We start from the raw sequence: 25,666 nt of genomic DNA, 5'->3' as shown, positions 1-25,666 counted from the left end.
GGGATTATTCTTCCAAAACATTACTCGAAAAAGAAGAACCGCTTAAAACTGTGAGCTACAGGAGGCGGAGAAAACAACGAACATTGACACCTCTTCTGAAGTATTCCGAACCATGCAACATTTCGGGGGAGAAAAAGAAAGATTTGATGGACCTCTTACCTTTTAGTTCTCCAGTGTTCCAGTATTTTAGCAAAATTTACCAACATAGAGCAATGCTGGGAATAGTTACCCTCGTACAGACAATAAAAAAAATGTCGTGTGGCACGATGACCTGGTGCAAGTCTTTCTATTGGACGCCACTTGGGCGACCTGCGCGTCGTTAAAGCCAACAGCGCCCGATTTTCCTCAGTCTGTTACCTACCCACGTACTATCTGCGCCCAACGTTGCTAATGTTCGGTTTAGATATCGGGCGGGAACCGGTGTTATCAAGGTGGCAATTTTTTGTACGTAATTATAATTTTGTTCACTTTATGTTTTCAAATATTTGTATAGAATGAATCATTAAGTTCCTGAATACCTGTGCCTCATCTATTGATTTATTAAACATTCATAAGAGCCCTGCAAAATCACATTTCCCTAAGTTAACACCGAAGCTCAAATCTAGAATGTAGAATTTCATGGATGTGCAACAGGTCCACAATTTTTGAAATACACGAACTTCAATGTTGCACATCAGTGACTCACTAACTTCAATGCTGAACATCAGTGACCAAATTTCTTTTTAAATGGAAAACCAATTTATACTGATCAGATAGTTAGTTTCGGTATACAGTAAGCACCAAAACTACTTTTTGCCAAAATTACAGGATTTTGCATTAGTTGCCAACCTTTGAATTGTGATTTGCCGGAATTCTAATTCTTCTTGACTTGACATACTATCCACTGCAAGCACACACGCACAGACACCAGCCGTGTACCGTTTGCCTCTCTTAGCAGCCCCTTGGACGACTGGATCCGTTAATTAAATACAGAAATAGATTTTTCTGGATTCTTCTGAAGTTGCTCAATTCTGTTCCTCCTTGCGTCGCCGACAAGATACTGAGTACTAAAGGAAACGTGTTGGGCTGTAAAGTGTCTCTCGAAATTTGATTTCTTGTTACGAGCCAATTTTCCTTCACAAATAAAACAAGTCGAAAGGCCATTTAAGTTCCGAGTAAACGCGGAAGTATCGATCCGTTCAACTTTCAATTCACGGCATTCGACTTCCGATTTTCTTTGCTTCTTGTATGCAGCCACGCCAAATAGGACACCTAGAACCGTTTTATGTTACAGTAAAAAGCCTCTAACACAAACTAACTACAATCCTTAAATTGATGACTAAAATACCTGCAGGATTTGCAGCTGTTTGAAAAAATACAGGTAGCTTTATGCTTCGAGTAGGTGTTTTCGCCGGCCGCGACTGATTTTCGAACGCAGCTACCACTGACGATTGAGCAATAAGACTGCTGATTGACTCATTCGCTCAATTGGTGCTTGAATCATGCGAGATTCCCCAGCGCGTACGAGCCAATTGAAACAGATTGGCCCCTAAATACGCAGAGCTGCGATGAGTGGAGGGGAAAGTGCAGATGGCGAAGGCACCGTGGAGGCAAGGCAGAGCGCTTCGCACAGAGGCAGGTGGAACTGCCGGCCGCAGGGGTGCAGATTTTAACTACAGTTCTAGTCTTTCCTGCGGGGACACGGCAGTAACACACTGTAGAACACAGTGCAAAGATACGACTTGGCGGTATGAGCTGATATTTTATCTTTCCGGATATGTATGTTAGCGCCCGCACCTGATACTTTGTAGAAGAGCCATACTCAACGGGCCAAAGAGCCGCACGTAACTCACGAGCTGCGGTTTTGCCGACCACTGGGTGTTCCAGTCGCGATTGGAATGTATCAGATCTGTTGGCAGCAGAAATGCTCGAACTTCTCGATTCATTTCGTGTTGGGGTAGGATTCAGCGACAACAAGGCTACTACAGTACAATTTATTACTGTGAAGTGTGGGAACACAGACTGTTTTAAGGTAACTTGCCTGTGAATCCGCTTCAAAAAAATTAATATTTTGTTTTCCATTTTAAATTGACGTTTAGAGTTTTTTGAACTAAATGGTGGTTTAAATAACTGAACTTGACATCAGGAAGTTATTTAAAAATCGACTTAAATGTCTGTTGGTGTGCATCCACCCCCATTGTTTCTGCGGCTTTCACACGTCAGTGTTGTTATTAGACACCTGTTCGAGAAATATATATATACTATACAATTGTTTTTCAAGCTGATAGTCCTGCTAAGAGATACGCTTTGCAATGCTCTTGGGTTTCCCTTGTATATCTTGTTGCTTAATTGTCATTATCGAAAATTATTATATGTGTAACTTGTCTTAATATGGGACAGGTAACAGGTGTGAAGTTCCAGAGTTACTAGGGATTTATTCTGGGTTTAATATTAGACAATCACTGTTGGCAATTGATTTCAAGAGAGTAGCAGATGACGAAAAGTAGGTTTTTGAGGCAACTAAGGACGCCAGAATGACAAAGAGAAACAAGAAATGGAAGAGAGAAGATGAGAAACATGTAAACCAAGACGATTATGCAACTGGTGATTAGGAACAACAGAGGTGAGCCATAAATCAAATATAACTTTCAACTAAATTTATCTAAAATTACATTTTCTGACATTTTTATTTCATGCACAAAAATCTATAAGAGCTAGAGGTCTGGAATTTTTGGAGTTTTTCAGCGTACTATTTGGAGGAAATTAGACCACAGATACTAATGTATTATCAACAGGAAGGGAAATACATAGTGATTAATTATAAAAAATAAACCTTAATTTTGATTATCAGATTAAATATTTCTAGAATAAATGCGTTGTTCTTGAAATGACGTCATTGTAATCTACTCTTTTTGGTGTACATGTTGTTAATGAGTAATTAAAGTTTCGAGCATCTAAGTGAGATAATTAGTCAGTGCATAGACTGCAAGTATCGATAGACATATAAAAATGTAAATTACTGCTCTTCACATAAAACTATAATAACGACAACGTGAGAACTAAGTGATTAATTGTATATCAAAATGTTCAGCAAGAAACACTCCAACAATTTTCATTCTAGTGGGAGCCCACGTTTTTCAGTTAGAGCCGTGTAAACTTTATGCAGATTGTTAGTATTTTCCAAGAATTAAGAGGGAAGTTACTTTAAATGCCTCTGTGCATGCTATAATTAGTCTAATCTTATCTTCACTATCCCTATGAAAGTGTTATGTACTGGGTTGTATGTGAATTAATATCGCAGTTCTTGAAAAGGCTGCCGGTCAGTTTTGTGAATAAACACACTTAAGAGCTCCTCGCTAGATCATGAAGGCCCAAGACAATGTCTATAAGCTGCTGTGTCATCCTCTGCCTCGCAGCGTGATGCGAATGTGGCGTGGAGGAACATATGGTCAGCACATCCCTCTCCCTCTTGCACCAGTCCCCCCACCAAGGGAAATCCCTTGGTGCTACCAGGAATCGAACGCACATCTTCTGAATGGCAGCCATCTGCACTGCCCACTTAGCTATGGAGGTAGACAAACTGGGTGGTTGTAACTGAAGTGCATCCAATATGGCGGCTGTCACGTCAGCTGATGACGTGAGTACCGTTATCCAAGATTTCGGCTTTTGGCGGGATAGTGCCACGCCCCCCGCCATGCCTCCCCGCCAGGAAATTAGAATTTTGGTGGGAAATTGAGTTATGTGCTTCTATGGGTCACTTGGCAGACCCCCACCCCCTTTTCCGACTTTTTGCATGATGATGCATTATCCTCTTGGAAAATTCTTGACAGCTGCAGATTAAGTCGATAGTGGTACTGCAGGGTGGATTGGTCAAAGACAGTGCTAGGGGGTCTCCAATTTTATCCTAAAACTGTGAGATTGCTCTGCGACTCCCATCCGCATAGAGATAGATCATAAATTATGCACTATGCTCGAGGTGCTGTCTGGTATACTTTGATGATGTGTGTGTTCAAGAATTAACAATAAATGGATGTACTGCACAGTCATCTATCCACATCTACATCTACATTTATACTCCACAAGCCACCCAACGGTGTGTGGCGGAGGGCACTTTACGTGCTACTATCGTTACCTCCGTTTCCTGTTCCAGTCGCGTATGGTTCGCGGGAAGAACGACTGCCGGAAAGCCTCCGAGCTCGCTCGAATCTCTCTAATTTTACATTCGTGATCTCCTAGGGAGGTATAAGTAGGGGAAAGCAATATATTCGATACCTCATCCAGAAACGCACCCTCTCGAAACCTGGACAGCAAGCTACACCGCGATGCAGAGCGCCTCTCTTGCAGAGTGTTTCGTAAGCCACCTCCTTTGTTGATGGACTACATTTTCTAAGGACTCTCCCAGTGAATCTCAACCTGGCACCCGCCTTAACAATTCATTTTATATGATCATTCCACTTCAAATCGTTCCGTACGCATACTCCCAGATATTTTACAGAAGAAACAGCTACCAATGTTTGTTCCGCTATCACATAATCATACAATAAAGGATCCTTTTTTCTATGTATTCGCAATACATTACATTTGTCTGTGTTAAGTGTCAGTTGCCACTCCCTGCACCAAGTGCCTATCCGCTGCAGATCTTCCTGCATTTCGCTACAATTTTCTAATTCTGCGACTTCTCTGTATACTGCAGCATCATCCGGGAAAGGCCGCATGGAACTTCCGACACTATCTACTAGGTCATTTATATATATTGTAAAAAGCAATGGTCCCATAACACTCCCCTGTGACACGCCAGAGGTTACTTTAACGTCTGTACACGTCTCTCCATTGAGAACAACATGCTGTGTTCTGTTTGCTAAAAACTCTTCAATCCAGCCACACAGCTGGTCTGATATTCCGTAGGCTCTTACTTTATCAGGCGACAATGCGGAACTGTATCGAACGCCTTCCGGAAGTCAAGGAAAATGGCATCTACCTAGGAGCCTGTATCTAATATTTTCTGGGTCTCGTGAACAAATAAAGCGAGTTGGGTCTTACACGATTGCTGTTTCCGGAATCCATCTTGATTCCTACAGAGTAGATTCTGGGTTTCCAGAAACAACATGATACGCGAGTAAAAAACATGTTCTAAAATTGTACAACAGATCGACGTCAGAGATATAGGTCTATAGTTTTGCGCATCTGCTCGACGACCCTTCTTGAAGACTGGGACTACCTGTGCTCTTTTCCAATCATTTGGAACCTTCCGTTCCTCTAGAGACTTGCGGTACACGGCTGTTAGAAGGGGGGCAAGTTCTTTCGCGTACTCTGTGTAGAATCGAATTGGTATCCCGTCAGGTCCAGTGGACTTTCCTCTGTTGAGTGATTCCAGTTGATTTTCTATTCCTTGGACACTTATTTCGATGTCAGCCATTTTTTCGTTTGTGCGAGGATTTAGAGAAGGAACTGCAGTGCGCTCTTCCTCTGTGAAACAGCTTTGGAGAAAGGTGTTTAGTATTTCAGCTTTACGCGTGTCATCCTCTGTTTCAATGCCATCATCATCCCGGAGTGTCTGGATATGCTGTTTCGAGCCACTTACTGATTTAACGTAAGACCAGAACTTCCTAGGATTTTCTGTCAAGTCGGTACATAGAATTTTACTTTCGAATTCACTGAACGCTTCACGCATAGCCCTCCTTACACTAACTTTGACATCTTTTAGCTTCTGTTTGTCTGAGAGGTTTTGGCTGCGTTTAAACTTGCAGTGAAGGTCTCTTTGCTTTCGCAGTAGTTTCCTATTCGCAATGACACTCGCAAAATAGAGAAGTGACGGTGTAGCGATTATATGGAAATTGGGTAACATGCTGTCGCATCTTTGGTCGGTGTTGAAATTACTGTAAAATTGCTATAATTGTTCGCACTATCAACTGTGATGCTTATTATTACACTACATCGACGGTGTCTTTTCCACCCCATCTGTCCACTGGTACGCTGTTGGTTAGCACATAATGACTGACTGACATCGCTTGTTTGAGCTGGAAAATGAGTTTTAGTGGAGGGGCAACACCTTCTGGGGATGACTAGCATCAAAACAGTGATCGGGTATATATTTGCAATATGAGGAATCAGTCGAAATGGAATGCAGAGCCATCAGCTATTCCGTCACTGTGGCAGATGAGTTTAAATGTAGAGGTCGTTAATCACCTTCGGACAGCAGTTTGGAGACTCTCCACAACGCCGCCAAACTCTTCCAGTTTCCTTATGTTGTAACTGTCTTTTGTTTAAAATCATCCAGTGTGTGTGGTGTGTTATGGTAGCAGCAGTAGCAACATGATTTATACCGCGTAACTTCTAGTTTTCTGCGAGAAGCAGTGGATCTTAACATGTTAATGTCAGTTCAGAACCTGACACAGAACTCGAAGTTATGGCGGGAAATAACAAAATATATGGCAGTGTTCAAAGCGTGTTACAGTGGTAAAAGCAATATTTCGAACAACGACACAGGGTCACAGAGAGTGTCTCTTGCGACTTATTGTATAGTTTGTGAGATCATCCTCCTACAGTACAGGTGAAGCAACTTTACACTGGTCTGTGTGATGGATCAGTACCTATATATTTAATAAGATCCTTGCATGTGCTTGATGCCGGCACACAGATAGTTCGTAATTTTTCTCTGCTGGATGGTACAGAATAACAACGATAGAATGTTTGGGTGATAGACATGAATGGAGTCTAATGGATGCGGATCTGCTTCGATGTTGAGTCTTCCTAATTTTCCCAACAAGAAACACCACCGTAACTGTTTGTACTGTTGTCATGTTGCTGGAGCAGGCTTCATTTGATGCTGACATTAAACATCGTACACTGGTGGTGGAGCTACGAGAACATGTTCCCACTTCCACTGAGTGGTCAAAACACTCTCCTGTAGCATTAACTCAGCTCACTCTGTTTCTAAACAGGTTGCAGAACGTGGTGGATATTGCTCTCTCCGACTTCTGGGTAAAATTGCTAAAATTGATCTCGCCATCAACTGCGGTGTATATTACAGTACATTGCTCCATATCAATGTTGTCTTTCCAATCCAATGTCAGAGATCGTTGCCACAGGTGCGCACCCTAACCATTAAGGGTGGCTGTGTCACTATACTTTAGACGACCAAGACGCATTCGGGATAGCCGTTCTTTTATATCCTATTGTTTAGTTAACTATACCTGCTTTTGTATTGGTGAAGGACCATCGTCTCAAAGTGGACAGCGACTAACACGTGTCGCGAGGCTTCTGGCAGAGTAGCTCCCTCCCTCCCGCCATCCATCCCATAGATGGTTGGAGGGAGGGTGGGGAGAGGGTCTCGATTTTCAGCAGTTTGTGATTGTACATAAAGGAGGACGCCCGTTCAACTACCGTCTCCTCTGTAGTCTTTTAGGACGACGATTTTCCCCTGTACATGTGCTGCATTATGACCTGTTCGTTACAAGTGTTGGTTTTTTCATGACAGTTTCGAAGTGTAATTAGAACTGTGACACATATTTTACATCAGCTGTGATAGCATGTATTGGCTTCTATTACCTGGGCTGTACGGTGATTTTTAGGAGGCGTCTGTGGCGAACTCCGAAGTCAAACAGTGATAGATGCTGTATGCTGTATGCTTACAGGTAATATACTTTTTAAACTCCTATTTGTTCAACATCAGCATGTCGTCAGCTGAACATATTTCCCCCAAAAAATAATAAAGATAGTACCTTTCATCCCTGCCTTTTTTCCGCCAGCTTGAAGGTGTAGGGTAGAGTTTGAGTGTTTCTGTCGCTGGTTTCGAATGGTATTGCGAAATTTTTTTTCCAGTGGGATAACACCAGTTGTTTTCTATCAACAGTTTTTCCGGCATATTCCGCTTTTTTGCCGTCCTTGTGTAGCGCTATGCATATAGTTGTGTAATTAGGCCTGATCTTTGTGATTAATTATGTAATTAGAATCGATATTTGCGTCAGTTTCGAGCGGCGTTGCGAAATTTTTTCCCAGCAGGATAACACCAGTTGTATGTTATCATTAGTTTTTGCGCTGTATTGCGATTTTATGCCATCCTTGTGCATTGCTATGCATATAGTTGTGTAATTATGGCAGACCTTTGTGATTAATTTCGTAATTAGGATGGATATTTGCGTCAGTTTCCCGACCAAAATCAATAAAATACACTAACCTAACCTTCCTCTCCCATATCTGGACAGTTTCCATGTGTTAGGGGGTGTACTTAGGCTTTCCATCGAGGAGCACCAGGGATCGAGTCCCAGAAAGGGCACCGCCATTTTCAATTTCCCGTCAATTCCAAACTCCTTGGTGGTTTAATTGTGTTAGGGGGGTGAACTTGCTCTTTCCGCCCAGGAGGACCAGGGTTCGAGAGTTGGCGTTTCTGTATGCTGTGTACTGCATTATTTCGGTAATTTACGAGTTGTTTGCGTCTTTGCACATCAGTGTACTGGATTATTTACGTGTAGTTTGCAGGTCTATAGCCTATTTACTGCGACCTCAAGCACTTCAGAGTGAGTGTTTTGTATCAGTGTAATAAATAAACTACGTGAAATCCGTCCCAAATAAATTGCTCCAAAAATAAATGAAGTACACTCCTTCCTCACTCCAGCAGCCCAGAACAGGATAAGTCCCTTTCCCGCCATTTTTCAGATCCAGACTCTCATCTTGGATTGCATCATGGGAGGGACGACAGCTCCCTCTGGTGGCAGTGCTCCTACTGGCTGAACTGCACGATCACGTGACCTATTACGGTGCCCTCTAGCAGTGAACTCGCGAAATAGCGCAGTTCTTTGGTCTGCTGGATCGGAGGCAGCTGTCTCTTGTGAGGTGGAAGTTATAAGTAGGTTTTAGAAATGACAGACAGTTCCAGCAGAGACAGATGTTTTCATGCGTTGCGTAATGCAACTGTAATACATCTGGACGCAAAGCATTAATTTGCAGGACCGTATTCTTCCTCTTCATATGTTCAAGCATTAATGGTCACTTCCATTCTTCATGCAGTGAGCTGTGGATGCACTCCTTGGCTGAATGAGCGCATGTAATACAAGTATTAAAACTCCCCCTGCCTGGCACCAAAATCTCACTAACTGAACACATGCTCCTTCCACACAGACAGCTCAACAAGCACTGATATCTCAGCCTCTTGTGGTGGCAACACCACACTAAGCCACTACTGCTGTAGGTAGATAATAAATTTAAACAAATTTCTACAAATTTAAGCAAATTTATACAAATTTAAACAAATTATATTCGAATTGAATGACATCATGAGCAGTTTCTAGTGGGGGCAACACCATACTAATTCCCCTCAGCTGTAGGAGTAAGCTCTTAGAGCAAAATTCCCTCCAAAATTGAAATATTCCCGTCCATTTTCCAAGAGGATAGCACGCCATCATGCAAAAAGTCGGAAAGGGGGCGGGGCGGGGAGACTGCCACGTGACCCATAGAAGCAAATAATTCTATTTCCTGTTTCCTGCCAAAATTCAAACTTCCTGCCAGCAGGCAAGGCAGGCAGTGTGGCACTTTCCCACCAAAACTTGCCATCTTTGATAATAGTACTTACGTCATCAGCTGACGTCATGGCCACCATCTTGGATGACATCATGTGCTGTTGCCAAGTCTACAGGCCGCCATCTTGAATGTCGTCATCACCGCCATCTTGGATACATCTGGCATCAATACACTCTACACTGACACCCCCACTACCCTACTACTACCACGGTCACTATTATCCGTGACATAAAGTCATACCCGACAATTTCCCACACCATAATGCCAGAAGTAACACCACTGTGTATTTCCAAACATTGGAAGAATGGGACCTCTACCCAGGTCGCTGACATACTACATGCTCACCAAGAATGGTCATCCAGGATAGTGCAAAACCATCATTCATCACTTATCACAATGTGAGGCCATTCATCTGCATTCCATGCTTTCCATTCATGGAACCACTCCAAATGCAGCCATTTTTATTGTGGTGTTAATGGCAGCCTATCCATGGAACAGTAATTCTCTAGTCAGCCAGATGCTGTTCTCTGGCCAACAGTGTGGGATGACACATGCCTTGTGCACAATATGACTATCCTCCCTAGTGGTGCTCAGGCATGGCCGACAGGACCCTTGATGATGAGTATGATTGCTCTGAAGTTTTCATGCAGTCCAACATTGGACCATTGTAACATCTGGATTCCTCCAAAACATGGATTTTGAACCATTCGACCAGTACACCAAATGAAGACCTTCAGTGTGACTCTTTCAGGCTGTCAGGTGCTGATAACACTATCTCACGAGTATGCAGAATATTCATGCCCTCCACAGTGACCATTCAATATCCAACGCTGTTCATGCCCCTTATATATCCTACCAGGCATGGTAACAGTACTAAACGTGAATAACACTAACGCAGTCTCGTGACCGTTGCACCAGACACAAAGAATTGCAACTTTAATCATTTATATAACAACTGATGGTGTGTACGAAGTTAGATAGATGTCCAACCATGTCTTCTGAGTACATCTCTTTTTTTTGGTCAATGTATTTTAACGACCTTATCTGCACTCGCTAGAGAATTACTTTATATGAGGACATGGAGTGAAAGTATCCAACTCATGTTATCATTTTGTTGAATTGAGTTTTCTGACCAAATTATCATATTGTTGAACCCACTTTATCCCTGCCGTGAGACCAAAAAATATTATATACAAAAACTATTGAGGCTTTCGTGTCCACTTGTTGACATACTGCCTGTTGGTTCTGTCTTGGATTCTTTGGCCGACGTTTGATGATTTCTCTGACCTTTGCCAGCACGAGTGGCAGTCATTGTCGAAGATTCACCCTCCATTGCTGGTGGCGGACTGGAGTCTACCTCCCAGCTGGAAATTATATGTACCTGTCGCGCCAACGCCTGAGGGCTTTTCCCAGCTGATTTCCACTGTGGTCCTGCTCTTGCCAGACGATACATCAGCACCAGGATCACCAAATTTAAACGGCATTGTAGGCTGGGGAAGTGGAGAAACTAGTCATGTGTAAGACCGACCACACAATAAAATTCCCGACACAGTAGTTCTTGCTGTCAAAAGTTATATCAGTTTTTTAGTTATTGCAGTTTCAGTTTTGAGTATTACTAATCTGAAGCAGTTGAACGGAGTGGATAATGTCTTGAAAGGAGGATATAAGATGAACCTCAACAAAAGCAAAACCAGGATAATGGAATGTAGTCGAATTAAGTCGGGTGATGCTGAGGGAATTAGATTAGAAAACGAGACACTTAAAGTAGTTAAGGAGTTTTGCTATTTGGGGAGCAAAATAACTGATAATGGTCAAAGTAGAGAGGATATAAAATGGAGACTGGCAATGGCAAGGAAAGCGTTTCTGAAGAAGAGAAATTTGTTAACATAGATTTAAGTGTCAGGAAGTCGTTTCTGGAAGTATTTGTATGCAGTGTAGCCATGTATGGAAGAGAAACATGGACGATAAACAGTTTGGACAAGAAGAGAATAGAAGCTTTCGAAACATGGTGCTACAGAAGAATGCTGAAGATTAGATGGGTAGGTCACACAACTAATGAGGAAGTATTGAATAGGACTGGGGAAAAGTGAAATTTGTGGCACAACTTGGTAGGACATGTTCTGAGGCATCAAGGGATCACCAATTTAGGATTGGAGGGCAGCGTGGACGGTAAAAATCGTAAAGGGAGACCAAGAGATGAATACACTAAACAGATTCAGAAGGATGTAGGTTGCAGTAGGTACTGGGAGATGAAGAAGCTGGCACAGGATAGAGTAGCATCGAGAGCTGCATCAAACAAGTCTCAGGACTGAAGACCACAACAACAGCAACAATCTGAAGCTGAAATCTCAAATACAAAGACACACACAGGCATAAATACAACAAACATCAAGCAAGTTCGAATGATGCCCGGGCCATTAAGTACAAGAGTAAACACGAAACCAGATAAAAACCACAACAGTAACGTATTTCCCAAGTCTGTATGGTCCCCTGTGGTGTGACTTGGACGCCGTTCGTGTTCGTTTGATGTTTGGAGTGACGATTATATTTAGGACTGTGTGTATATCTGCGACTGAGATTTTTGCCTAGAGATGAGTGATACTTGGAATTGCAATGGAAATAAATAAAAATAAAATAATTTTTGACAGTTGTAATCGGAAACGAGCGTGTTTAATAGACACAGGGTGTGACTGACGATTTAAAAATTTAGGATTGTAGAGGATGCAATTCGGAACACTTTTCAATAAGAAACTTATACCCGAAAAGGTGAAATAAATTTTCTACACACTACCTATACGAGAAGTTACCAGGTGAGACCGTTAGTAAACATTTGGGCTATAACGGTTAGAGACTGACCAGATCGTTTGGATGGTGCATGGTATTTGACCTTCCTGGAGAACTCCTTGCGCTGACTGAACTTCTGGAGGACGTTCCCTTGCAATTGCGCGCAAATATGTTGTTTCAGCGCGACGATGCTCCAGCGTACTTTGTCGGGCCACGGCATACCTCAAAGACAACTTCAGGCAGACTGTAATTGGAAGGGGGTATCTAGATATCTGGCCTGCACACTCCCATGACCTCGCCGCTCTTGACTCTTCCTCTGAGGTTATGTAGAGTCCTTTGTGTACTCAGTGCCGCTAGGAACAGTCATTGAAACAAAACATAGTCCTACTGTAGGTCCCTTATTGCAAAATGTTCCGAATTTCATATGCTATAATCCAAATTTTTCAAAAAATGGCTGTGAGCACTATGGGACTTAACATCTATGGTCATCAGTCCCCTAGAACTTAGTACTACTTAAACCTAACTAACCTAAGAACACCACACACATCCATGCCCGAGGCAGGATTCGAACCTGCGACCGTAGCAGCCGCGCGGTTCCGAACTGAGCGCCTAGAACCGCGAGACCACCGCGGCCGGCTCCAAATTTTTAAAACGTCATTATGTAACATATTGTATCATGTTCTTGTGAGGTACATTTAATTGCACAATAAATTACATGTGGCTTTTGTATCGAAGGCATACGCTAATCAAGTTTTTTTCAGAATAGCTTGTTAGTTTTACTCCCATAAACTCTCCAAATGTGCGTACTTTTTATTGACACGTCTTTATTCCCTTTGCACTTACTCCCAATTAGGTGTAACTGTGTACAATAGTACCCTGCTTCACAATTACTAGGAACAACAGGATATCCAAATTAGTCTCTGCCCTGCGGCAGGGATCGTGCATAAAACCATTCTTTTCCACAATAATACCAACGTCGTTATCTACTCTCGAGTAATAAACAGGGAAATTCTGCTGCAGTCAATCGACAGGGGGCGACCGAAGTAATATAGTTCATATAATACATAGTATATAGTATATAGTTTTTAATAGTAATCCTGTTGCAAAACTGCTACAAGCCGAACAGTGCTGCAACTCTCCAAAACGAAATAAGCTAAATGTATCTACAAAGAAAAGCTTAATCGGCTTGTAGCAGCACTCCATCAGGATTACTATAAAAAAATATATACTTTTTTTCTATATATTAAAAAGTATATGGATTTTATAGTAATCCTGTTGGATTGCTGCTACAAGCCGAATAGTGGTGCTAACTCTCCAGAACGAAATAAGCTAAACGTATCTGCAAAGACCCCCCCCCATGAACCATGGACCTTGCCGTTGGTGGGGAGGCTTGCGTGCCTCAGCGATACAGATAGCCGTACCGTAGGTGCAACCACAACGGAGGGGTATCTGTTGAGAGGCCAGACAAACGTGTGGTTCCTGAAGAGGGGCAGCAGCCTTTTCAGTAGTTGCAAGGGCAACAGTCTGGATGATTGACTGATCTGGCCTTGTAACAATAACCAAAACGGCCTTGCTGTGCTGGTACTGCGAAGGGCTGAAAGCAAGGGGTAACTACAGCCGTAATTTTTCCCGAGGGCATGCAGCTTTACTGTATGATTACATGATGATGGCGTCCTCTTGGGTAAAATTGGTCAGGTGACTACAGGGTTATAAACACAAAATCAAATAGGGATAATGCAGGAGTAGGTTTAATAATGAATAGGAAAATAGGAATGCGGGTAAGCTACTACAAACAGCACAGTGAACGCATTATTGTGGCCAAGATAGATACGAAGCCCACACCTACTACAGTAGTACAAGTTTATATGCCAACTAGCTCTGCAGATGACGAAGAAATTGAAGAAATGTATGATGAAATAAAAGAAATTATTCAGATTGTGAAGGGAGACGAAAATTTAATAGCTATGGGTGACTGGAATTCGAGTGTATGAAAAGGGAGAAAAGGAAACATAGTAGGTGAATATGGATTGGGGGACAGAAATGAAAGAGGAAGCCGCCTGGTAGAATTTTGCACAGAGCACAACATAATCATAACTAACACTTGGTTTAATAATCATGAAAGAAGGTTGTATACATGGAAGAACCCTGGAGATACTAAAAGGTATCAAATAGATTATATAATGGTAATACAGAGATTTAGGAACCAGGTTTTAAATTGTAAGACATTTCCAGGGGCAGATGTGGACTCTGACCACAATCTATTGGTTATGACCTGTAGATTAAAACTGAAGAAACTGCAAAATGGTGGGAATTTAAGGAGATGGGACCTGGATAAACTAAAAGAACCAGAGGTTGTACAGAGATTCAGGGAGAGCATAAGGGAGCAATTGACAGGAATGGGGGAAATAAATACAGTAGAAGAAGAATGGGTAGCTTTGAGGGATGAAGTAGTGAAGGCAGCAGAGGATCAGGTGGGTAAAAAGACGATGGCTAGTAGAAATCCTTGGGTAACAGAAGAAATATTCAATTTAATTGATGAAAGGAGAAAATATAAAAATGCAGTAAGTGAAACAGGCAAAAAGAAATACAAACGTCTCAAAAATGAGATCGACAGGAAGTGCAAAATGGCTAAGCAGGGATGGCTAGAGGACAAATGTAAGGATGTAGATGCTTATCTCACTAGGGGTAAGATAGATACCGCCTACAGGAAAATTAAAGAGACCTTTGGAGATAAGAGAACGACTTGTATGAATATCAAGAGCTCAGATGGAAACCCAGTTCTAAGCAAAGAAGGGAAAGCAGAAAGGTGGAAGGAGTATATAGAGGGTCTATACAAGGGCGATGTACTTGAAAACAATATTATGGAAATGGAAGAGGATGTAGATGAAGATGAAATGGGAGATACGATACTGCGTGAAGAGTTTGACAGAGCACTGAAAGACCTGAGTCGAAACAAGGCCCCCGGAGTAGACAATATTCCATTGGAACTACTGACGGCCTTAGGAGAGCCAATCCTGACAAAACTCTACCATCTGGTGAGCAAGATGTATGAGACAGGCGAAATACCCTCCGACTTCAAGAAGAATATAATAATTCCAATCCCAAAGAAAGCAGGTGTTGACAGATGTGAAAATTACCGAACTATCAGCTTAATAAGTCACAGCTGCAAAATACTAACACGAATTCTTTACAGACGAATGGAAAAACTAGTAGAAGCCAACCTCGGGGAAGATCAGTTTGGATTCCGTAGAAACACTGGAACACGTGAGGCAATACTGACCTTACGACTTATCTTAGAAGAAAGATTAAGGAAAGGCAAATCTACGTTTCTAGCATTTGTAGACTTAGAGAAAGCTTTTGACAATGTTGACTGGAATACTCTCTTTCAAATTCTAAAGGTGGCCGGGGTAAAATACAGGGAGCGAAAGGCTATTTACAATTTGTACAGAAACCAGATGGCAGTTATAAGAGTCGAGGGACATGAAAGGGAAGCAGTGGTTGGGAAGGGAGTAAGACAGGGTTGTAGCCTGTCCCCGATGTTGTTCAATCTGTATATTGAGCAAGCAGTAAAGGAAACAAAAGAAAAATTCGGAGTAGGTATTAAAATTCATGGAGAAGAAATAAAAACTTTGAGGTTCGCCGAAGACATTGTAATTCTGTCAGAGACAGGAAAGGACTTGGAAGAGCAGTTGAATGGAATGGACAGTGTCTTGAAAGGAGGATATAAGATGAACATCAACAAAAGCAAAACAAGGATTATGGAATGTAGTCTAATTAAGTCGGGTGATGCTGAGGGAATTAGATTAGGAAATGAGGCACTTAAAGTAGTAAAGGAGTTTTGCTATTTGGAGAGCAAAATAACTGATGATGGTAGAAGTAGAGAGGATATAAAATGTAGGCTGGCAATGGCAAGGAAAGCGTTTCTGAAGAAGAGAAATTTGTTAACATCCAGTATTGATTTAAGTGTCGGGAAGTCATTTCTGAAAGTATTCGTATGGAGTGTAGCAATGTATGGAAGTGAAACATGGACGATAAATAGTTTGGACAAGAAGAGAATAGAAGCTTTCGAAATGTGGTGCTACAGAAGAATGCTGAGGATTAGATGGGTAGATCACATAACTAATGAGGAAGTATTGAATAGGATTGGGGAGAAGAGAAGTTTGTGGCACAACTTGACCAGAAGAAGGGATCGGTTGGTAGGACATGTTCTGAGGCATCAAGGGATCACCAATTTAGTATTGGAGGGCAGCGTGGAGGGTAAAAATCGTAGGGGGAGACCAAGAGATGAATACACTAAGCAGATTCAGAAGGATGTAGGTTGCAGTAGGTACTGGGAGATGAAAAAGCTTGCACAGGATAGAGTAGCATGGAGAGCTGCATCAAACCAGTCTCAGGAGTGAAGACCACAACAACAACATCTGCAAAGAAACGCTGAAATAAAACAAGGCGTATTGTTGTGCAGTGTTATTTTTGCAATAATTATAATGTGTAAGTTGTTTAAGAACGGGGTGGAGGAGTATCCGAAAATTCAGTTTGATCAAATTTTATGCACAGACAAGCTAAAATTGAGTCAACACTGATATTATTTTGATAGAAATATCTTTCACTTTGGAATCAAGTTCCTAAAAAATTATTTACTCATATTTCTCATATTAGGTACTGGTATGTAATTGAGTTTAAAACGACTTCACGAAATAATTGTTCCACACGATTTTGCATCTTACCTTAAATGCGTGTACGACGTTTCGTTTTAATGGCTTTACTAGCCGAAGAGAAAATGTATAGACATAAAAAATGTGAAGCGTCTGGAAAACGCGAAAGAATGGAATTTAGAGGTGTGCCTTGTGCATCTTATTAGAGAAGTGAATTCTGGATGCACTAGTTCTTCGAAGGTAGAAGTAACAATCTGCTTTTTTTTTATTTCTGTGATATTCAAATATGAGATCAGTCCATTTTAAAACCTCGATATTTTGACCCAAAATGTATTTAAATAAACATCTTCATGGCAGTTTCTTGTGCGTAACTTTCTTTTCCTTGCAATAAAAATATAAATAATCTTTCTGCTAGGTAATTACAGAACAAACTTCGCAGTATCTGCGCTGTAATATTACATTATTTCATTCATTTAGCAAACTACTGCACTGACAAGAACTTCACCGTTTCTTGCCACACTTAAGTCACTGGCACATTGGTTATTGCAGCTATGAAACGTATGACTTCTGATTCATCCTTCGTAAAACAAAGCCTGATCTGTATAGAACTGCTTTCTTCGTTATTGTGAAATTGCCGTACTTAGCTCATGTCGACTATGCTGCATCAGCATTTCCAGTAAGGCTCTTGGCTGTTTATGTTTCGAAGTTATGAATTTTGTCTTGTGTATATGTATGCAAACGAGCTCGGAACACACTCTAATAAAGCTTTAGTTTCCTTTGTTGGGTTTTGTAATTCAATCTAATAATACATTTTCATGAAACACTGAAGCGAGACTTGAAATCTTAGTTCAATGCAAATAATTTTCCTTTAATCAACATGGATTTCGGTGCTTTCCTATTGTCAAGAAGAAAAGCTAGAAAAGAAGCCAAATGATTGCGAAAAAGGGCCCTACGTCGAGACACCAACGAAATCGCTCGTTTGTCAGCAAATTGGTATTAAAAAGAAGCCAGAATTATCTCTAAAAAAGCTGATTTGGCAACGCTGAAGCCGACATCTGAATTGGCCGAGTCAGAAAAATTAAGAATACCTCAGACTGAGCATCATGGAAATCGTATATGTTGTACTAGTGGTACAGAACGTCAGTCAATCCTGCCCATCTAACGAAAGCGAGTAGGTCCTCTATTCTTGCACCTTGCTACTTCTTTTGGTACCCAGGGTTGCCGCGAAACTACTTTATCAAGATAGTATTCCCGGAAGCCCGTACAGTATGTTCCGCTGGTTCGACCATCTGCAGCCGTATCGAGATTGGTACTTAGCAAGAATCCATACAGTACAGAATTGATTTCCCCCCTTCCCATTCCGAGCGCGGCTGGTTCGCAGAAACCAAAATTGACGGTACACTTCCGCATACCTTTGAATTCTCCAAGTATTTGTTAGTGGTCGCTATGCGAGATGCAAATTGAACGAAGTAATGTATTTCTTGACTCGTACGGGGACCTCGTCCCTCGAAACTCTAAGTAATTCTCTCCGCGTTGCAGAGCACCTTTCTTGTAAAGTATCTCATTTTAATTTGTTAGTTAAGTATTTTTCTGTTGCTCTCGTGCTGACTAAATAAATCTGTGACAAAGAGACCAGACACTGAATATTCTCGTTCTAATTAGCGCCTTAGACAAAGGCGTTCAGATTGAAGCCGTGTTTCTTGATTTCCGGAAGGCATCCCATACACTTCTGCAATGCCGTTTCTTGAAAGAAATCCGAGCTTGTCGACTGCCGGAACAGTTTTGCGATTGGATATACGAAGCGTGCTGAAATGTAATGCCTCCCGATTTTATATGCGAAAACTCATAACGCTTTTTAAATAAAACAAACTTTACTATCATTTTACATCAACCAGTCTTTTGATACCGTCACTATAGATTTTTCGAGTTTGTCGACGGGCCTTAACTTCACCTCTGCTTGCAGCGCTTCATCATTATTGAAGTGAAGTCCTCGAAGGCGTTCTTTAAGTTTTGGAAACAGATGAAAATCGGGTGGGGTCAAGACGAACTGTGTGGGGGATGATCGATGACAGTGCAGTCAAGGCGTAGGACTGTTGCAGATCTCGCAGGGCTAGAGCGTGGTCTGGCATTGTCATGCTGAAGGAGAGAATACTCCATGCGTGGGCGGACTCTTAGAATTCAAAACTCGATTACAGCACGCTACTTCTCACGCACAGACGTAGTTACGTTACACACCACCACCTTATACACCACGATTCGGAGCCCCTAGCTGCATAAGGCTGCAAATATGTAGACATGAAGAATCATGATGAAGAATGTTAATAACGTTTGTTTTATTTCAAAAGCTTTAACAGTTCTCATGTAAAAAATTCCGAGGAATTGCTTTTCAGCAAGTCCTCGTAGGATTTCCTTGCAGATACAGCTCAATACTTCATTCTTAACGCAACAGAATCGACAGACGTTAAAGATAATTTTGAGAATGTCCCAAGGGAGTGTTATAAAGCCGCGACTACTAACAATTTATATTAACGATATAGTGAATAGCGTTGAATGCTTCGTGAGACTATTCGCGGACGATGCTACTGTCTATAGCAAGGTTGCAACACGAGAAAACTGTAACAAATGCAAGAAGACCTGCAGAGGATCCACGATTGGTGGAGGTACTGGTAGTTGACCCTGAACAGAATAAATGAAACATATTGCACATAAACTGGCAAAAGCCGGCCGCTGTGGCAGAGCGGTTCTAGGCACTTCAGTCCGGAACCACTCTGCTGCTACGGTTGCAGGTTCGAATCCTGCATCGGGCATGGTTGTGTGTGATGTCCTTAGGTTAGTTAGGTATAAGTAGTTCTAAGTCTAGCGTACTGATGACCTCAGATGTTAAGTCCCATAGCGCTTGGAACCATTAAAAAATGAATAAAAACAGGCAAAAACATCCACTACTGTCCGATAACACTGTTAGCAAAATAATTAATGTTGAGTAATGAAATTTCGGGAATACATTTGTCTAGGTAACATATTTAAGTGATTAACAATGCAGGAACAGGGGTTAATGTAAGCACGAGATAAGCCATTGCAAATGTGAAATGCTGATACATCAATAACCAGTGTAAGTGCTAGAACGTTGAATGCAAGCACACAAACGTGCATGCATTGTGTTGTACAGGTGCTGGATGTGAATTATTGAGTTTCATGCCTGTGGCACTTGGTCAGTCAATGCAGGGGCGTTTAATGCTGTCTGCAGATGACAGTGGAGTTGTCGTCCAATGATATCCCATCTGTGTTCGATTGGAGAAAGATCTGGTAATCGACCAGGCCAAGGCAACAAGTCGACACTCTATAGAGCATGTTGGGTTACAACAGCGGTATGTGGGCGAGCGTTATACTGTTGGAAAACACTCCGAAGGAAAGCTTTTCAAAAATGGTAGCACACCAGGTCGAATCACCATATTGACATACAATTTTGCAGTTAGTGTGTGCAGGATAACTACGAGAGTGCTCCTGCTGTCATACGAATCCTCACCCCAGACCATAACTTCAGGTGTAGGTCCAGTGTGTGTAGCATGCAGACAGGTTGGTTGCAGGCCCCAACCGGCCTGCTCCTAACCAACACACGGCCATCACTGGTGCCGAGACAGAACCAGCTTTCATCAGAAAACACAACAGGTCTGCCCTCCGATGAGCTTTCGCTTAACACCAATGAAGTCGCAAATGGCAGTGGTTTGGAGTAAGTGGAATGGAGGCTACAGGGCGTCCGGCTCGGAGCAGTCGATGGAATAACCAATTAGTAACAGTTAGATAGGTCACTGTGGTGCCAATTGCTGCTCAAATTGCTGCTGCACCTGCAGTTCGATGCGCCATAGACACACGCCGTACTCGATGATCTTCCCTCTCGATAGTGTCATGTGGCCACCTGAGCCCGCTCTTCTTGCTACCACGCATTCTCGTGACCACCGCTGCTAGCAATCATATACAGCGGCTACATTCCTGCCAAGTCCTTCTGCAATGTCACAGTTTCTTCTAGCCCTATTACACGACTTTGTTCAGGCTTAGTGAGGTGTTAGTAATGGCGTCTTTGTCACCTTAAAGGCATTCTTGACAAACATGAACTCGCAACGCCCAGTCTCAAAGGTAACTAACGCACACGACCGTAACAGCGTGTGTTCAAAGCAAACGTGACTTGCATCCTCATGGCCGGCCGGTGTGGCCGAGCAGTTCTAGGCGCTTCAGTCTGGAACCGCGTGACCGCTACGGTCGCATTTTCGAATCCTGCCTCGGGCATGGATGTGTGTGATGTCCTTAGGTTAGCTAGGTTTAAGTAGTTCTAAGTTCTAGGGGACTGATGACCTCAGATGTTAAGTCCCATAGTGCTCAGAGCCATTTGAACCATTTTTGTATCCTCATGAGGCGCTACTAGCGTCACTCTCATTCAACTGGCGCGAAATTTCAATAGACTTCATCTCTCAGATGTAGAAACACGCCTATCAACTTTTGTTTATCTCGCACAACTCCTTCCTGTTGTTGCAATTTTTTTCTGTCAGTGTGGTATCAGAAGCAGATGGCACACTGAGAGACTCATTGGGAGAATTTCAGCAAATGTAATTCATCCGTGAAAGTAGTGGCTTACAAAACAGTCCTTCTACTGATTCTTGAATACTGGTCATCTGTATGGAACCCTCGGCATGTTGGATTAATAGGAGAGATATGGGAGATCCAACGAGGAGCGGTGCCTTTCATTGCGGGATCACCACAAGAGCATTACGGAGAAAGTTAGTAAACTCCAGCAACACACGCTACAGGAGAGGTGTTGTGTACCACAGAGAGCTTAATTGTTGATGAAATTCTATCACATATAACTGAAGGAGATGATGCAGTGGTTAAGATACTGGACTCGCGTTGGGGGTGAATAGCAGTTCAGATCCGTCCCCAACCATCTGTATTTAGGTTCCCCATTATCAAATGATGGGATGGTACCTGTGGTGTCATCCGAAGAGCGAGGTGCCGAAACAAAGTTGGTGCCTCACAATGCAAGTATTGGGACTAGGCCAGTTCTACCCCAAAGTACCTTTATTCAAGATGGCGGCGATGATGTCATCCAAGATGGCGGCTGTGATGTCGATCAAGATGGCGGATTTTGGCGAGAAGTTTGAATTTCAGCAGGAAAATGCCGCGCCCCCCCCCCCCCCATGCGGCCAGAAAAATGGCGGGAAGTTCAAATTCCAACATGATAATGCATCATACCACTGTTATCTCTGCTAAGCAAAGAAAATGGCGGGAAAAAAGTACTTGTCTTTATTATTTAACAAATTTCAAGCACATGCGTTCACTGGGTTTGTACTCCAACTGGCTTAGTTCATATCAGTGCCAATAGAGGGCGCCACCATGAACTAATATCATGATGCAAGTACTGTCATTCAAGATGGCTGCCCCCGGTGTATCTACCACGAGCTCCAGAGCCCAGCTCGCTTATTTCATATCGATGCGACCAGAGGGTGCTCCCCTGACGTCAAATCATGACACAAGTACCGGCATTCAAGATGACGGCATCCACTGTGTTCACTGCGAGCTCCAGAGCCCAACTGACTTAGTTCATATCATGACCACCAGAGGGCGCTACTGTGACGTCGGTTGATGACACAAGATCCTCTGCTCTCTCTCACCGCGTAACCGGCCCGCGGGCATCTGACTGCTTATGTCACACACCCACGGTCGCCACCCCATACTCGCGCCGGACATAGTCTTCTGCAAATATGCTAACTGAAGTAACACCAAATTCACTCATCTAACCTATCAATTTCTTAAGTACTTAAGTCCATTTCAATTTTAATCATATTCAATAAGTCAATTTACAATTTCAATATTCAATGATCAAATGAGAAGTTCCACATTTTCCCACTATCATCGCGGTCTTCATTCATGACCTAGCACACCCCACCCCAGAATGCTGCATTCCTGTTGGCTACTGCATTAGTCATGTGATTCGACTTCATAGAACATAGCACTTGGAATCGATTTTCACCAATGCCACACCCACCTGGACTTGGAATCAAATAGTTAAAGCCTCCACCACGATCATCAACCCAGCACCACGCACCCTTACTGACCCATTTTAGCGGGCTAACGTGCACTAACGGACACTAACCTGTACTAATCTGCACTAACCTGTACTAACGTGTACTAACGTGCACAGTGCATGACGTCATCCAAGATGGTTGGGCGAAATGGTGGTAAACAGATTTCAACACAAGTCTTTATTTTGCAGGCGATGTCTCCACCATGAGGTTTACTGTCCAACTGACATAATACACATTACTGCCATCAGATGGGACTGTCATCCCTCCTATGACCTAATCACAGATGGTCGTCTGTAGGGGCGAGAATTATGCTAAAATTACTCAGGCTGCGCTAGGCTGCTGGGGAGAGTAAGGAAGGAGTCCACTCTGTTTACTTTCGAACATTTTATTTAGAGATCGAATATATTTATCTTACTGACTCAAAACACTCTCCATCTTATGCTTCCGCTCACAATACACAGTCTGCAGACATGCAAACAACTCCTAATTTACGCTAATAATTTAATTACAGACACTCATACTCCTCCTAAATAATTCAGTATAGGTGTGTCTAGACATGCTCAGTACTCGTAAACTGTCCAAATAACTCTTAGCACAGCCTACACACCTCCTCGCAAAATAATTCAATCAACGCCCGCAAGCACCCTCCGCCAACCCCTGTCCAGTAGAAGGCATAGACATGCCCAACGACATGGCGCGGCCGTCAGCTGTCAAACCACACACAGGTACCTGCCCAGGTCCAGCAAGCGGTCACATCTCATTCATACTTCATTTCTGAGAAATTAATATCCAAATACGTGTTCACCTAGACGCCTACGATGAAGTGATTGGACGGGAGCGAAGACATATTTACAGAGCGAAACGCTAGAATCTCATCTGCGCGCATTTGCAGTCGACGCGGCCATCAGCTGTCAATGTACACACAGACGTCCACTTAGGTTCCGCCCGATCCATAACAGTTCCCGAGCCAGCGTCGTCAAACAACGGTGGAAGTTGCATGCCTCTATACAGTCACGGTTATACTGATGTCACATCATTCCAAAGCGCGTTCAAATCAAATGGTTCAAATGGCTCTGAGCACTGACTTAACAGCTGAGGTCATCAGTCCCCTAGAACATAGAGCTACTTAAACCTAACTAACCTAAGGACAACACACATATCCATGCCCAAGGCAGGATTCGAACCTGCGACCGTAGCGGTCACACGGTTCCAGACTGTAGCGTCTAGAACCGCTCGGCCACTCCGGCCGGCAAAGCGCGTTCACGCCAGTCTCATATTCGAGGCATCTCCAGGTGCCGCCGGCCGCGGTGGTCTCGCGGTTCTAGGCGCGCAGTTCGGAACCGTGCGACTGATACGGTCGCAGGTTCGAATCCTGCCTCGGGCATGGATGTGTGTGATGTCCTTAGGTTAGTTAGGTTTAAGTAGTTATAAGTTCTAGGGGACTGATGACCACAGCAGTTGAGTCCCATAGCGCTCAGAGCCATTTGAACCATTTGAACCAATCTCCAGGTGCCGCTTGTCTTTACCATTGAAGGCAGAATAGCACAGAGCATGTTGACACGCGTTCAGCGGCGCGAACCCGACCCAGCGTGACTGACACCTCGCCATCTAAAACATTCTCAATGTTATTCTTACGTCACATGGCTTTGTGAAAAAAGGTATCAACCAAGTCCAGCTCTTCGTAATTTTATAGTGCCCCAGAAACAGTTAATGCTCGCTTTCTTGTTGTCTCAGCTTGTATGCGCGAAAATTCCTACCCTAAGCGAACCTGTTTACGAAAATATCTCCGAATCCAGTCTTCCTCCCGGACATAACGTAATAGCCTCCCTGCTCTCAACATACACAAATGATCTCACCACTCATCCTTGCGAGTCTCGTATGTATTTCCTGATGTGTAGAAAACTTTGCGAAGTGTAGTTGCCAGTGCAATATGGTGATCATTGTAAAATAGTTTATTACCGCTGAATGTCGTGTCTGTAGAATGACAGAAAAGGCTGACGGTGCCTCCCTGTCGGAGTCAGAGTGTAGCAGCAATTGTAATATTTAATTGTAGTTATACTGATAAATATCTTCCTGGCTTCGAATATGCTTGCGAGTCTAGTATGTATTTTATGATCTGTAGACAACTTTGTGGGTTTAACTGTCATTGCAAAATAGTGATCAGTGTAAAATAGTTTACTATTACTACCGCTGAGTGTAGCGTCTGTAGAAAGAAAGAACAGGTTGGGGGCGTATAGATTGAAGGAACTGTCGGCGCAATTTAGCAATCTGTGCAAAATAACCATAGAAAGCCCCAGAAAGAACAGGTGGATGGTGCTTTCATACAAGCGGCGTTAGTAATTCGACTGATAAATTTGATAATAGCGAATCAGAATGCTAGATTGATTGTGGTGGGATATAGGAGCGGTGATATCATTTGCGTATGTTGAGAGCAGGAAGGCTATCACGTTATGTTCGGAAGGAAGACTGGATTTGACGATATTTTCGTAAACAGGTTCTGTTAGGGTAGGCATTTTCGCGCATACAAGCTGAGACAGCAAGAAAGCGAGCATTAACTGTTTCTGGGGCACTATAAAATTACGAAGAGCTGGACTTAGTTGATTTTTTTTTCACAAAGCAATGAGACGTAAGAATAACACTGACAAGGGAACCTGCCCATCG

The 25,666-nt window shown here is 42.7% G+C and overlaps 1 protein-coding gene across 1 annotated transcript in view; it reads left to right on the top strand.

Moving 5' to 3' along the window:
• The first annotated feature begins 1,622 nt into the window (after nt 1-1,622).
• Nucleotides 1,623-25,666, top strand: part of LOC124722081 (mucolipin-3-like) — a 183,649-nt gene continuing 159,605 nt past the window's right edge. The window contains exon 1 of the mRNA XM_047247277.1: nt 1,623-2,602. Coding sequence (XP_047103233.1) covers nt 2,575-2,602 — 28 coding nt within the window. The 5' untranslated portion in view covers nt 1,623-2,574. The remainder of the gene's footprint in view (nt 2,603-25,666) is intronic.

Source organism: Schistocerca piceifrons, chromosome X, assembly GCF_021461385.2.
Source record: "Schistocerca piceifrons isolate TAMUIC-IGC-003096 chromosome X, iqSchPice1.1, whole genome shotgun sequence".
Lineage (NCBI taxonomy): Eukaryota > Metazoa > Arthropoda > Insecta > Orthoptera > Acrididae > Schistocerca > Schistocerca piceifrons.
The sequence above is the reverse complement of the archived record's forward strand: the minus strand, read 5'-3'. Positions and strand labels throughout refer to the sequence as shown.